This window comes from Rhinatrema bivittatum, chromosome 14, assembly GCF_901001135.1.
Source record: "Rhinatrema bivittatum chromosome 14, aRhiBiv1.1, whole genome shotgun sequence".
Classification (NCBI taxonomy): domain Eukaryota; kingdom Metazoa; phylum Chordata; class Amphibia; order Gymnophiona; family Rhinatrematidae; genus Rhinatrema; species Rhinatrema bivittatum.
In genome coordinates, this window is record NC_042628.1 from 36311030 (window position 1) to 36326791 (window position 15762).

The window sequence follows — 15762 nt, forward strand, 5'->3', positions numbered from 1 at the left end:
CATAACATTTTATGTGCATAAATTGGCATTCCCTGTACGTACCCGGATCAGTCCAGACAGTGGGTTTATGTCCCCAGTCCAGCAGATGGAGTCAGAACAAACTTCAGAGGGCGGAGCCACCTATACCAGTGCACCCTCTGGCAAAACCTCAGTATATTTCTGACTCTAGCAGATGCGAGTGTGGAACCTTTGGTTCCCCATTAGATTCTTTTCTCCTTACTGCTTTTGCACTTATTTGTCTTGTATTTCCTTTGGATGGATCACTTTTGGCTAATTAAACAAAAGTAGAAAAAAAAAAAAGTCTTTTCAGTGAGTCTAATGCTCAGCGACTACCTTGCAGTCTGCACCTTCCTTACCTCTCTATTCTTTCCTGTGGTTGGGGTAAGTGTTTTGTTTTTCTTTGACTTACAGGTGAATTCCTGGCTCTCCTCTCTGGGGTGCACGCTGGTAGTCCAGCCTCTCCGGCCACGATTCGACCCCCTGTCCCTGAGAGGCATTTTCCTCGGGGCAGTTTAGGAAGGGACGCGCAGTACCCCTGTTGTCATTGAGAATTTTCTCCTCTTTGGTCGGATAGTTTTGGGCTAAAACCCTCTGCCGCGGTGGACGAACTTTCCCGCCGTTTTTTTCAGCGCTTTTCTCTGCCACACGGTGCCCCTCCCCCACTCCCGATGCCGCGGTCATACCGGTGTAGTGCATGCGGGGAGCCCGGGTCGAGGCTCTCCCGCGAGGGGCTGGGTTCGACGTGCCTCCCCGGGGGGGGGGGGGGAGGGCCCATCGAAGCCGTCAAAGCGCTGTTTTGCGCTCGCAATCGCGCGATGAGGGGCAGCCCTCGGCTCCGTTCCGTCTTAGTGAGGGAACGGTGGCCATTTTGAGTGAGGAGCCGGATGCCCACTCTCTGTCGAAGGATGAGCAGGACGGCGTTTTGAACACACTACCGCCGATTTTAACTCTGGTAGCGTCTCCGGGCAACCTGCCTCCAGCGGGAGACCCCCCAATTCGGACACCAACGGGGACTGCACCAGTTTACCACAGATTTTGCCTATTGATGCACAGTGCTTATCTAGCTAGCCTGAGCCACCCGCAGGAACCAGCACCAGGTCCTTCACCTCCCAAGATACCTAGGCTGGCGGTCTTTTCTCCAGTAGGGGTTTCCCAGGGCACGGCGGGCCAAACGCCATCGGCCCCCCGGGCACTTCCAGGATCCGAGTGGTGCACCCACCAGGGGGTGGGACGGATCCCTCAGCAGACCCTTATCTGGATGATGTTTTACCAGCGGTGCAGACAGAGGGGGATGATCCCAGGGTTCTTCGAATCTTCCACAGGGACGAGTTGGACCCTCTGATACCGTTCATTATTCAGGAGCTGGATATTGACGCCCCGCCGGACCCCCCGGTGCCCACCCCTCTACCCACTCCTCAAGGAAAGAAGGGAGATCCGGTTTTAGTGGGACTGCGACCTCCGACCCGAGCTTTCCCTACCCACCCTACCTTATTGCAGATTTTGGCCAGAGAATGGGATTCTCCGGAGGCCTCGCTTAGGGTCGGTAGAGCGATGGAACGCCTTTATCCGCTTCCAGCTGATTTCCTGGAGCTTCTCAAGGCCCCCAGTGTTGACTCTGCGGTCTCAGCCGTCACAAAAAGGACAACCATCCTGGTGACTGGGGGCACAGCTCTCCGTGATCTTCAGGATAGAAAGCTTGAAGTTTATCTCAAACGGGTGTTTGAGGTCTCCGCTCTAGGGATTAGGGTGGCTTTTTGCAGTTCTCTGGCGCAACGGGCAGGCCTTCGTTGGGCACAACACCTACTCAGCTCGCAGGAGTTGCCTCCGGAGGAAGCTCAGCAGGCCGACCACTTGGAGGCGGTGATAGCATATGGGGCGGATGCTCGGTATGATATTATCAGAGTCTTGGCCAGGTCAATGGTCTCTGCAGTTTCAGCTAGGCGTCTCCTATGGCTCCGCAATTGGTCGGCGGATGCCTCCTCTAAGTCGCGTTTGGGATCGCTACCTTTCAAAGGCAAATTCCTTTTTGGAGATGATCTGGACCAAATTATCAAATTACTGGGAGAAAACTCAGTCTGTAAATTGCCGGAAGACAGGCCTCGGTCGTCTAGATCTTTCTCAAAGTCGCTATCGGAGCCAACGTCGGTATCGGCCTCAAAAACAATCGACCCCGCGCCAGCCCTCTGTGCGTTCCCAGACATGGTCGCGTTCCTTTCGTGGACGCCGGCAGACTCAGGACGGGGGGGCCCAAGGGGGGCCCTCCAAATCGACCCAATGAAGCCAGGCAGACCCACTCCCCCATCCCCAAGATAGGGGGACGGATCGCACTATTCTACGAGGAGTGGGTCCTCGATATTCTAAAACACGGTTACGCATTAGATTTTGCTCGCCCTCTCAGAGACAGTTTCCTCATCTCTCCCTGCGGTTCGGCGCAGAAGGAGGTCGTTGTACGTCAGACACTCGACAGACTCCTCGCGCTCGGGGCCATCATGCCGGTTCCAGCTCGTGAAGTGGGAACGGGTCATTACTCCATCTACTTCGTAGTTCCCAAGAAGGAGGATTCCTTCCGCCCGATCCTGGATCTCAAGGCGGTCAACAGGGCGCTCAAGGTGCCACGTTTCCGGATGGAAACCTTGCGTTCCGTGATTGCTGCGGTGCATCAAGGGGAGTTCTTGGCCTCCTTGGATCTGACGGAAGCCTACCTCCACATCCCCATTTACAAGCTGCACCAGCGTTTTCTTTGCTTCAAGATTCTGGGACAACATTTTCAGTTTCAGGCGCTCCCGCTCCAAGAGTCTTCACAAAGGTAATGGTGGTGGTGGCGGCGGCCCTCAGATGGGAGGGCATCCTTGTCCACCCCTATTTGGACGATTGGCTCATTCGCGCGAAGTCTTTCAGCCTGTGTCATCAAGCGATCGACAGGGTGGTACACCTCCTTCAATCACTGGGCTGGATCATCAACTTCGCCAAGAGCACCCTGTCTCCCTCTCAGTCTCTAGACTTCTTGGAAGCCCGCTTCGACACGGTGAGGGGCATGGTGTTCCTGCGCCCAGATCAGGTCCAGTCACTGAGGGCTCGGATCCGAAGCTTCGAGTCTCTTCTCCTTCCCACGGCCTGGGATTACCTCCAAATACTGGGCTCCATGGCGTCCACTATCGATCTGGTGCCATGGGCGTTCGCGCATATGCGGCCCCTTCATAGAGCTTTACTCTCCCGATGGAAGCCGGTGTCTCAGGAGTATCAAGTGGTTCTCCCCCTTCCGCAGAAGGCCAGGGACAGTCTGTCTTGGTGGCTCGACCCCCTTCATCTGGCGCAGGGGATGCCCTTGGAAATACCGGAGAGGGTAATAGTCACGACGGATGCTAGTCTCTCCGGATGGGGAGCTGTATGCCAGTCATGCTCGGTTCAGGGGCAGTGGACGCCGTTGCAAGCATGTTGGCCCATCAATCGCCTGGAGACCAGAGCGGTGTGTCTAGCATTGGAACGGTTCCTTCCCCTGCTCTATCGTCGAGCAGTTCGAGTGCTTTCAGTCAACGCAACCTCCGTCGCCTACATCAACCGACAAGGAGGCACAAGGAGTCGGCTCGTCTCTCTGGAAACGGACACATTGATGGCGTGGGCAGAGGCTCACCTGGCTTGGTTGGCGGCCTCCCACATTGCGGGAGTGGACAACGTTCAGGCAGACTTCCTCAGCCAACAATGCCTGGATCCCGGGGAGTGGGAACTCTCCGAGGAGGCGATGCAGCTCCTTGTCAGGTGGTGAGGACACCCACAGGTGGACCTGATGGCCACGTTCCACAATGCCAAGGCGCCACGATTCTTCAGCCGCAGAAGGGAGCGCGGGGCGGAAGGAGTGGATGCCCTCGTCCTCCCGTTGCCTCCTCAGGTTCTTCTATATGTCTTTCCACCGTGGCCTCTGATCGGGAAGGTTCTTCGCCGCGTAGCAGTCCATCGGGGACCGGTGATACTGGTGGCTCCGGAGTGGCCTCGACTGCCTTGGTTCGCGGACTTGGTCAATCTCACAGAGGACGGTTCCCTTCGGCTGAGCCATCTCCATGGCTTCTCCACCAGGGTCCTGTATTTTTCGACCACGCAGATCGCTTCTGTCTTGCGGCTTGGCTTTTGAAAGGTGCCACTTGAGGCGGCGGGGCTACCCGGAGGCCGTGGTTTCCACTCTCCTCCGGGCAAGGAAGACCTCTACGTCCGTTGCCTACGTTCGGGTTTGGAAGGTCTTTGAATCCTGGTGTTCTTCGAGTGACACGCCTGTTAGTTCGGCTTCAGTGTCTCAGATCTTGTCTTTCCTACAGCAGGGGCTGGAGAAGGGATTGGCCTACAATTCTTTGAGAGTCCAGGTGGCAGCCCTTGGATCTCTACTACACCATCGCGGGGGAGTTCCTCTTTCCACACACCCGGATATCGTCCGTTTCCTAAAGGGCGTGAAGCACCTGCATCCTCCGGTACGGGCTCCATTTCCTTCCTGGAACCTCAATTTAGTGCTCCGGAATTTAGGGGGCCCCCCTTTTGAGCCCATGCGATCCGCGATTCTCAAAGACCTCACTCTTAAGACGGTGTTTCTTGTAGCTGTCTGTTCTGCCAAGCGGATTTCGGAGCTCCAGGCCCTCTCCTGCCGGGAGCCATATTTGCGTTTTTTGGATTCGGGAGTTTCGTTGCGTACGGTTCCATCTTTTCTTCCCAAAGTGGTTTCCACCTTTCATGTGAACCAGATGGTGGAACTTCCATCCTTCGCGGACTCGGCGTCCAGGGAGCTGCGTAAATTGGATGTCAAGAGGATTTTGCTTCGCTATCTAGAAATTACAAATGGTTTTCATTTGTCTGATCATCTGTTTGTTCTCTGGAGTGGCCCTCAGAAGGGGTCCGAGGCATCAAAAATCACGATTGCTTGCGGGTTGAAAGAAGCTATAGTAGCGGCTTACCTGGGCTCAGGTAAACAGCCGCCGGCGGGCATTAAAGCGCATTCTCTCCGAGCTCAGGCGGCTTCCTGGACGGAAAGTGCCTCTGTCTCGCCTCAGGAAATATGTCGAGCGGCAACCTGGGTTTCCTTGCACACTTTTGCAAGGCACTACCGGTTGAATCTTCCATCGCAGGTCTTTGGCTCCTTTGGAGATCGTGTCATTCGGGCAGGGCAATCCGGGGCCCACCCTACGTAGGGAAGCTTTGGTACATCCCACTGTCTGGACTGATCCGGGTACGTACAGGGAAAATTATTCCTTACCTGCTAATTTTCGTTCCTGTAGTACCACGGATCAGTCCAGACGCCCTCCCTAAGATTTGGTGGACGGGGGGTTGGCTATCCCTGCTCTAATGTTCTTTCTTTACTGCTCTGTTCTCTTCCAAGTCGGTCAGACTGGAATGTTTGTTCGTTTTGCCAATTGGTTGTCAGTTTGTACAACTGTTTCACAGTTCTATCTGTCATGTTGGTTCGGTTGTTGATCCATCCAGTTTTCTGTTTCTGTCCATGCTTGGATATTCTCTATATACTGAGGTTTTGCCAGAGGGTGCACTGGTATAGGTGGCTCCGCCCTCTGAAGTTTGTTTGACAGTGGACGATGCTGGCGCGACGTCAATGGTTCCGATGACGTCCATGCGATGGACGGCGTCGGGGTCTGAGCATGAAAGAGGAGTTCCATCTGCTCCATTCTGGCTTTGCGACCTTTTGGTGTCATGAGGGCACATTTGGTGCAAGTCAGGACATCATGCTCATGGCCTAAACACATTACAGACTCCATGAGGGTCTGTGATAGACATGGTGCGAGTACACTCCGGGCACAGACGGAACCCTGATGCCATGGCCACAGAAAAAAAATCGAGCCGCGATACGGACGACGGCCAGTAGGCCGCGAGGACCAAACTCAACGGTAATCGACGGAAGACTGTCAAAAAACTTACCGGAGTACCGTGGCCTGAGAAAAGTTAGAGGAGGGACCCCTGTGGGACAATTTAAGTTTAATTAATTCTGTGAGAAAAATTCCTGTCAGGAATCTCTTCAGAGCTCCTAAACTGCGAGACTACTGCTGCGCGGAAAAAAGAAGACTGAAGAGGGACCCCTGCTGGCTGCAGGGTTAGTGCCATGCTAGGCATGCCCAGTAGGGGCCAGTCAAAGTTCTAGAAACTTTGATAGAAGTTTTCCATGATTGGGCTCCATCCTGATGATGTCACCCATATGTGAGGACTACCATCCTGCTTGTCCTGTGAGAACAGCCCTAACCTCTTCAGCCTTTCCTCATAGGTGAGCTGTTCCATCCCCTTTATCATTTTGGTTGCCCTTTTCTGTACCTTCTCCATCACAACTATATCTTTTTTGAGATGCGGCGACCAGAATTGTACACAGCATTCAAGGTGTGGTCTCACCATGGAGCGATATAGAGGCATTATGACATTTTCTGTTTTATTAACCATTCCCTTCCTATTAATTCCTAACATTTTGCTTTTTTGACTGCTGCAGCACACTGAGCCGACGATTTTAAAGTATTATCCACTATGATGTCTAGATCTTTTTCCTGGGTGGTAGCTCCTAATATGGAACCTAACATCGTGAAACTACAGCAAGGGTTATTTTTCCCTATATGCAACACCTTGCACTTGTCCACATTAAGTTTCATCTGCCATTTGGATGCCCAGTCTTCCAGTCTTGCAAGGTCCTCCTGTAATGTATCACAATCCGCTTGGGATTTAACTACTCTGAATAATTTTGTATCATCCACAAATTTGATAATCTCACTTGTCGTATTCTTTTCCAGACAATTTATATATATGTATTGAAAAGCACCGGTCCAAGTACAGATCCCTGAGGCACTCCACTGTTTACCCTTTTCCACTGAGAAAATTGACCATTTAATCCTACTCTGTTTGCTGTCTTTTAACCAGTTTGTAATCCACGAAAGGACATCGCCTCCTATCCCATGTCTTTTTAGTTTTCTTAGAAGCCTCTCATGAGGGACTTTGTCAAACGCCTTTTGAAAATCTAAATACACTACATCTACCGGTTCACCTTTATCCACATGTTTATTAACCCCTTCAAAAAAATGAAGATTTGTTAGGTAAGACTTCCCTTGGGTAAATCCATGTTGACTGTGTTCCATAAAACCATGTCTTTCTATATGCTCTACGATTTTGATCTTGAGAATAGTTTCCACTATTTTTCCCGGCACTGAAGTCAGGTTCACTGGTCTATAGTTACCCAGATTGCCCCTGGAGCCTTTTTTAAATATTGGGGTTACATTGGCCACCCTCCAGTCTTCAGGTACAATGGATGATTTTAATGATAGGTTACAAATTTTAACTAATAGATCAGAAATTTCATTTTTGAGTTCCTTCAGAACCCTAGAATGCATACCATCCGGTCCAGGTGATTTGCTACTCTTTAGTTTGTCAATCTGGCCTACTACATCTTCCAGGTTCACAGTGATTTGGTTCAGTTCGTCTGATTCATCACCCCTGAAAACCATCTCTGGAACTGGTATCTCCCCAACATCCTCATTAGTAAATACGGAAGCAAAGAATTCATTTAGTTTTTCTGCAATGGCCTTATCTTCCCTAAGAGCTCCTTTAACCCCTCGGTCATCTAATGGTCCAACAGACTCCCTCACAGGTTTCTTGCTTCTGATATATTTAAAAAAAATTTTATTATGAGATTTTGCCCTCTATGGCCAACTTCATTTCAAATTCTCTCTTCGCCTGTCTTATCAATGTTTTACACTTAACTTGAAAATGCTTATGTTTTATCCTATTTTCTTCAGATGGATCCTTCTTCCAATTTTTGAAGGATGTTCTTTTGGCTAAAATAGCCTCTTTCACCTCATCTTTTAACCATGACGGTAATTGTTTTGCCTTCCTTCCACCTTTCTTAATGTGTGGAATACATATGGACTGTGCCTCTGGGATTGTATTTTTAAACGATGTCCATGCCTATTGAACACTTTTAACCTTTGCAGCTGCACCTTTCAGTTTTTTTCCAACTATTTTCCTCATTTTATCAAAGTTTCCCTTTTGAAAGTTTAGTGTTAGAGCTGCAGATTCTTATTGTCCCCCTTCCAGTTATTAGTTTAAATTTGATCATGTTATGATCACTGTTGCCAAGTGGCCCCACCACTGTTACCTCTCTCACTAAATCCTGCATTCCACTAAGAATTCAATCTAAAATAGCTCCCTCTCTTGTTGGTTTCTGAACCAATTGCTCCATGAAGCAATCATTTATTACATCCAGGAACTTTATGTCTCTAGTAAGTCCTGATGTTACATTTACCCAGTCAATATTGGGGTAATTGAAATCTCCCATTATTATTGCACTGCCAAATTGGTTAGCTTCCCTGATTTCTCTTAGCATTTCATCATCTGTCTGACCATTTTGTCCAGGTGGACAGTAATATACTCCTATGACTATACTCTTACCCAACACACATGGGATTTCTACCCATAGAGAGGAAAGAGGAGAGGCATGGAGGTTTGCTGAGGGGTGGGAAAGAGAGAAAGGAGGAGACAAGAAGGTGTACAGAGGAAAAGGGATGGAGGTCTGCTTGTGGATAGAATGGGGAAGGAAGTCTGCTGGGGGAGAGGGAGGGAAGGTAACGTAGAGGTCCACTGGGATTTTCATCATTGTCTGGATTTGTGTGAATTTTCAAGTGTCAAAATATTTCATACTGGATAAAGATTTGCGAAGTGCTGCTAAAAGAGAAAGAGGATGACCAGTGTTTTCTCTTGTACATGTGACACCCCTCAATCCTACTTCTAAGTTTTATAATCTGTAGCAGATACCCAATACTTGCAGTTATGTCCGTTCTCTTTTAGGCTTGTTAGGTCATTAGAAATGTAATACAAGTAAAATATGAATTGGTTACAAAGCAAGATAGATATTCTCATGTAAAAAGTTTCTATCTTTAGTGAATGAGCATTCACTTCTTGTAAATCATTATAACTAGTTAGATTCTCTCTTTGTTGTAGTTGTTTAAGCTAAGAACAATGTTTCTCTGGCTGATAGCCAAATGGAGATTCTCTGGGTGTCATTAAACTATGAAGATCAATTCTGTCATGAAGTATAAAAAGAAAACAAATGGGAGCATGCTAGTGGTGATCTTTCCAGTAAGGTTTCTTGCTTCTTTCTGGGGGTTCTACTTGTCAGATGCCTAAGCAACTAAAACTCCTGGCTGTTTTTCTTTTTGGATGCTTGTAGCACATGTTTCTGGGAGACATCAGCACTGAAGGCTCGTTGCATCTCATTTCCAAGGAGTTTCCGCAGTCTGAGAATCTCCTGTTTATATCTGCAGTGAGACAGGAATGAGAAAGATACTCAGGCAGGCAAAGATTAAAGCAGATGGGTTTGTTTTTGTAATTGAAACTGGCTATTTCTGCAGTGCATCTGGCTAGTTATTGCTATCTAAGGGGGTTATTTATCTAAGTACTATATGGCGTTTTCGCATGCGTTAAAGCGTTTTTGCATGCAAAAACCACCAAAACTTCAAATAAATTTTGTAAAATGCAACAGGAATTGAATTGCTCCTTCATACCCTCATCCCCTCTACCTCTTTTTAGCATAAACATGATGGCAGATAAGGATGACAAGGAGCAATTCAATTCCTGTTGCATTTCCTTTGGCCCCAGCTGATCCTGTTTTCTCCTTTAAGCCTTCGTAACTAAGAATCTTTGCCTTTCAGCTTTTAGTTCAAGGCAGTTTACAATATTTTTTTGAAGTTTGATACCTTCTTGTGCATTCTTTATATTTTTAAGGTATGTGAATGGTGTAGCTCTAAACGCATCAGGATCCACAAGATAAAAAGAAGATTCCACTGACATTGCAATCTCATCTAATTGACTGAATCTTCTTTTTATCTTGTGGATCCTGATGTGCTTAGAGCTACAGGAAGGCAAAACCCTGGAATCTGGACTGATCTGGGTACGTACAGGGAACAGGAAATTTTGTGGCAAGGACCATATTTTTCGGCCCTTGCTGTGGCTGCAGACTCATGGAAGACCAGGAACCCTGTCTGTTTTTATGAAGAGCGATATCTGCCCTTCTTTGGTCCTGTAGCCTCCTGTCTCCAAATATCAACTGAACTGCAATATCAATTCATCTGTCAAGAACAGGACAATAAATCTGTGTGAAAGTCTTGATGCAGAGGGAGTGTTAATGGTAGGGTGTTGTGCAGCTTGATATGAGAACCTGGTTAGGGGGTCTCTTTTTGTGAATAAGGAAAGTATGGAAGATCTCAACACTGTTGACAGATTAGGGTTCAATATCTTTCAGGAATATCTGAATGTGTGCATATGGTCTGAGGGTGGAGTTACTATATAAAGCAGTATAAAGTATCTGTGTAAGATGGGTAGGGTGGATATGTGCTGTCACACTGAACTATTGACATATAAAACTGGGATGTTCTTGCAGCTGACTAATTGATGCCACAGTCAGATGAAAAGATTTTCACCAAAGTCACTACACTCACATATCTCCTCCTCTGAAGTCACTGCATTGGCTCCCTATCTGCTCCTGCATACAGTTCAAGCACCTACAAATGACTTCACTCTGCAGCACCTCACTACCTCTCCTCTCTTATCTCTCTCTCAACACCCCTCCTCGAGCACTCCGCTCGTTGGATAAGTCACTCCTATCCATGCAATTCTCCTCTACCGCCAATTCCCAACTCCGTGCTTTCCATCTGGCTGCGCCGTGTGTTTGGAATATTCTTCCTGAACTGGTGCATCATGCTCCCTCTCTCGCTGTGTTTAAATCCTATATAAAGACCCATTTTTTTTAAATCTTAGGCCTGATTGTCTGCTTTTAGCCTGATTAACTTTAACCATTGTCTTGCTTTATGAAATTCTCCAAGTCGTCCTGAATGTGAGCTCTATTGAGCAGGGACTGTCTTTTTTGTGTGTTTGTACATCGCTGCGCATATCGGATAACACTATAAAACGTTAAGTAGTAGTAGTAGGATTGATTGAACTCACCTTGCCAGATGTTTGTCTACATACTCCTGCAGTTCCGCCAGCTGTTCTTCTGCCACAATCGCTCTTGATAACAACTGACTCCTCTCCTTCTCCAACTCCTCCTAAGGTGGCAAGTTCATACAGAATAGGAACATCAGCAGCATGGGTATTTTTATAACTATTTCATTCAGACACTTAAAAGGAATGTAAGTCCAAGAAATGATAAGAATGAAAGCATTTCAGTAAACCCAGTCAAGCCAGTCCATACGAATGGGTTATGCACAGTGACCAGCAGATGGAAACAGAGATCAAGAGGCTCACTGATGTCACCTCTTAAATACTTCAGTGCTGACACCAACGTTGCCAGTATTCTCTGTCTCCAGCAGATGGTGGACATGCATTCCATGCTATGGACTCAGGCCTGATGGTGAAGCAAACTTTTACTTCTCCCTTCCTCAGTTGAGCTGGTTCTTGATCTTCTGTTGATCGGACCACGGAGGGAAGTTCCAGAGATGACAGTTTACTACTCCCTCCCTCTATCGAGCAGACCAAATCCAGGGGCCTTCCAGGTGGGTAAGGCTAGACTCTCTTTCCTTGACTCCACTCCCCACCTCCCTCCTTTCCCTGATCATACCACTCCCCATTTGGACACTACTCCTGACTGACTCTCTTTCTTCTGTCACTAGGGCTCTGTGACTTTCTGAGAAGGCTGTTTTGCACCATTATGAAAATAAAAAGAGCAATAACACAGAACGTTGATGAGCTTCCCGGGAGATCTGTCCAGCAATGACAGACCATGCCAGGGGATTTTAGGGAAACTGCAGACTGCATGCTGGTGCGGACCAGAAGAAGCCATTTTAAAATGGCGCCAGCTAGGCGGCATAGGAAGGGAACCACACCTTCTGCAGCTGGTCTCTTTTGTTGGAGCAGGCTGTGAGTGTTCCACTGTCCGATGTCTGAGCCCATTCATTGTAGTGGATCTTGGGAATGCAGGAAGGCAATGCCTATTAGCAGGCACCTTGCAGTCCCTTGGCAGCTCAGTGACAGCAAATGTGCATGATTTGAAAAAGGCTGAAAGACAGCCAAGGGGGCAGCAAGTAGTACTCAGGAAGATCGCTTAACCACGCTATCATCACAGGGGTGCAGAGAGTCGCAGCAGGATTGGTGACATTAGAGTTCCTGCTGGGAGTCTTACTTGTAGGCAGGAACGGACAGACATAGTTGTGGAGCAGGAAAGTGAAAGGAGCAAGTACTTCCCTCGCTCAGTCCCACGGAAGGCAGTTGTCTGGCCCTAATTTTTTTTTTCCTGGATGTGCCTTTAGCAGCCCTGTTTTATATATGAATGCAACTGCAACTCCTTCTCCCAGGTTCAGGGGGAATTTAATTGTTATCAGAAATGGAAAATCATAGAAAGAATGGACTCTAAATAAATGGCGGCTATGCAGTTTTGAGCATTGGTGGGGTTCATTCCCAAGGCCCACTCCAAGGTTTCTTCTATAGGAGTTCTTCGGAAGGAGAGGAAATTGAGACAGGAGACTTTTCTACAAGAGAGGCAGTGGCTGTTCCATTTTTTAAGGAATACCTTGCCTTCATAATTATAGTGGTGTTCCAAAGTCAGATTAAAAAAAAAGTTGGGGAAGTCTGTTCCCGGAGGGCAGGTTCTACCCTGTATCTGGAGTCTTCTGAGTTCCTTCCTCTGCATGAGACATTACAGTATTCCTATGAAGGTTTCCCTTCCTTCAACAGTTCCCCTTAATGGCTATTCTTGCCTTTGGGTGTTCAGTTTTTTCTATTTTTATTCCAGAGATTGAGAAGTAAAATATCATCTGGGAGAGCAGGAGGATACTGCCTTGTTCTGTCCTTTCTAAGGGAGGGACTACCAGTTTAATATTCAATCTTCTGACTTCAGAAGGGAGAGATCCAAGATGGCCGACGGGTCCGGATGTGGGTAACCAGGGCTCCGAGGAGTAACGCATATTTTTGAGTAAAATGCCTCATACCGGCAGGAAAAGCCATGCAAAAGAGAGAAAGTCAGTGTGAACATTTGGAGGGCCGGATTCAAGAACCTATGGACTCCCACGTAATACGGGAGCAGAAGCCGGAGGACAGCTCACAGCGAGGAGAGCGGGTGGAAGAGGAAACCGCCTCCTCACATGAGCTTCAGACAACTTTATCCCCGGTACCATGGATGCCCCCAGGAAACCCTGCAGCTCTGCGAGGAGCAAACGGGAAGGATCCCAACCACGAAAGTGAGAATGAAACCGCCGGAGAATCGTGGCTGTGCGATGAAGGCAGCAGGGAGGAACAGCAGAGGCCACACCCCGTGGACGAGACCGGCCTGGGAGACGCTGCAGGCTGTACGATACAGCCTCCAACAGAAAGGAAAGTACTTTTAACATTACCTAAAAAGAAAGAATTAATAAAACCAGAAGCTTTCTCTTTAGAGAAGATATGGGAAGCAATACAAACGGTTAATGAAAATCTCTTTAATCAGATAAATCCTTTGGTGTCTGTGTTAAATAATACCACGGTGAGAATGGGAAAACTAGAGGAAGATATGAATAAACAAATGGAAAGATGTGAAAAGGTTGAGAATGAAGTGAAGGAAATGAGAAATCTGTTACGCTGAGCTCTGGTCCGGTGTCGTGAACACCACCCAGAAGGGTGGCTCCAGGTGGAGAGAGACAGGGATGGCTGGAAATAGTGTCAAATTCCAGGCTGGGTCAGGGCAGGCGGCAGGCAACAGTGTCAGAGTCCAGGCTGGGTCAGGGCAGGCAACAGTGTCAGAGTCCAGGCTGGGTCAGGGCAGGCGGCAGGCAACAGTGTCAGAGTCCAGGCTGGGTCAGGGCAGGCGGCAGGCAACAGTGTCAGAGTCCAGGCTGGGTCAGGGTACCTAGTAGTAAGGCAAAGAGCCCGAAGGCCACACACACGCATGGCAGAGCAGAGGGCCCGTAGGCCACACACACACCCAGTGGGACAGCGGACCCGAAGGCCTCACTCATAAGGCAGGGCAGAGGGCCCGAAGGCCACACACACACACACGGCAGAGCAGAGGGCCCGTAGGCCACACACCTACGGCAGGGCTGGGAGCCCAAAGACCACCCACAGCGCAAAGCAAGGCAAAGCAGGGTAGAAGGCCCGAAGACCGCACACAGCGCAAGGCAAGGCAAAGCAGGGTAGAAGGCCCGAAGGCCACACACAGCGCAAGGCAAGGCAAGGCAGGGTAGAAGGCCCGAAGGCCACACACAGCGCAAGGCAAGGCAAGGCAGGGTAGAAGGCCCGAAGGCCACACACAGCGCAAGGCAAGGCAAGGCAGGGTAGAAGGCCCGAAGGCCACACACAGCGCAAGGCAAGGCAGGGTAGAAGGCCCGAAGGCCACACACAGCGCAAGGCAAGGCAAAGCAGGGTAGAAGGCCCGAAGACCGCACACAGCGCAAGGCAAGGCAAAGCAGGGTAGAAGGCCCGAAGGCCACACACAGCGCAAGGCAAGGCAAAGCAGGGTAGAAGGCCCGAAGACCGCACACAGCGCAAGGCAAGGCAAAGCAGGGTAGAAGGCCCGAAGGCCACACACAGCGCAAGGCAAGGCAAGGCAGGGTAGAAGGCCCGAAGGCCACACACAGCGCAAGGCAAGGCAGGGTAGAAGGCCCGAAGACCACACACAGTGCAAGGCAAGGCAGGGTAGAAGGCCCGAAGGCCACACACAGCGCAAGGCAAGGCAAGGCAGGGTAGAAGGCCCGAAGGCCACACACAGCGCAAGGCAAGGCAAAGCAGGGTAGAAGGCCCGAAGGCCACACACAGCGCAAGGCAAGGCAAAGCAGGGTAGAAGGCCCGAAGGCCACACACAGCGCAAGGCAAGGCAAGGCAGGGTAGAAGGCCCGAAGGCCACACACAGCGCAAGGCAAGGCAGGGTAGAAGGCCCGAAGGCCACACACAGCGCAAGGCAAGGCAAAGCAGGGTAGAAGGCCCGAAGGCCACACACAGCGCAAGGCAAAGCAAAGCAGGGTCCAAGACCACACGCACAGCAAAGCAAGGAAGGCTAGAGCAGGGAGCCCAGGCGAGCTCGATGCCGAAGCACCGAGGGAACTGCCAGGCAGGGTTATACGGGGAAGTCCAGAACATAGAGAAAAACAAGGAAGATGGACTGGGCCAGTCAGGAGAGCCTGCTCTTGAGGGACCCCTGGTGGTGAGGCGGTTGCACAGCAGCCACAGCCGTAACAGTACCCCCCCCTCAAGGCCTCCCCCTCCTCCTGGGTCCCATCTTTGCAGGGGGTATTCAATAATGAAGTCAGACCCCTCCTGAGGTGAAGTGGCAGGTTGAACTCCTTCCTGAGGCAGTAAGGCAGTCCATAACCCCTCCTGGGGCGATAAGGCAGTGCATAACCCCTCCTGGGGCAAGGCGACAGGCTCAGACCCCTCCAGGAACGACAGCTAGACCGGTACTGACCCCTCCAGGGACGGCAGCTGGGCCGGTTCGGACCCCTCTGGGGACGGCAGCTGGGCCGGTTCGGATCCCTCCAGGGATGGCAGCTGGGCCGGTTCGGATCCCTCCAGGGTCGGCAGTAGACCGGTTCGGACCCCTCCGGGGGCAACAGCAGGACCAGTTCGGACCCCTCCGGGGACGGCAGCAAGACCGGCTCGGACCCCTCCGGGGACGGCAGCAGGACTGGCTCGGACCCCTCCGGGGGCAACAGCAGGACCGGTTCGGACCCCTCCGGGGACGGCAGCAGGACCGGTTCGGACCCTTCCGGGGACGACAGCAAGACCGGTACGGACCCCTCCGGGGGCGGCAGCTGGGCCGGTTTGGACCCCTCTGGGGGCATCAAG

General features: G+C 50.2%; 1 protein-coding gene across 1 annotated transcript in view; it reads right to left on the reverse strand.

The window, feature by feature from the left end:
• Window positions 1-8385: 8385 nt before the first annotated feature.
• The window catches only part of CCDC78 (coiled-coil domain containing 78), a 131044-nt gene continuing 123667 nt past the window's right edge, over window positions 8386-15762 (reverse strand). The window contains exons 21-22 of the mRNA XM_029577285.1: window positions 10960-11060; window positions 8386-9275 (exon numbers count right to left, since the gene is read on the reverse strand). Coding sequence (XP_029433145.1) covers window positions 9149-9275; window positions 10960-11060 — 228 coding nt within the window. The 3' untranslated portion in view covers window positions 8386-9148. The remainder of the gene's footprint in view (window positions 9276-10959; window positions 11061-15762) is intronic.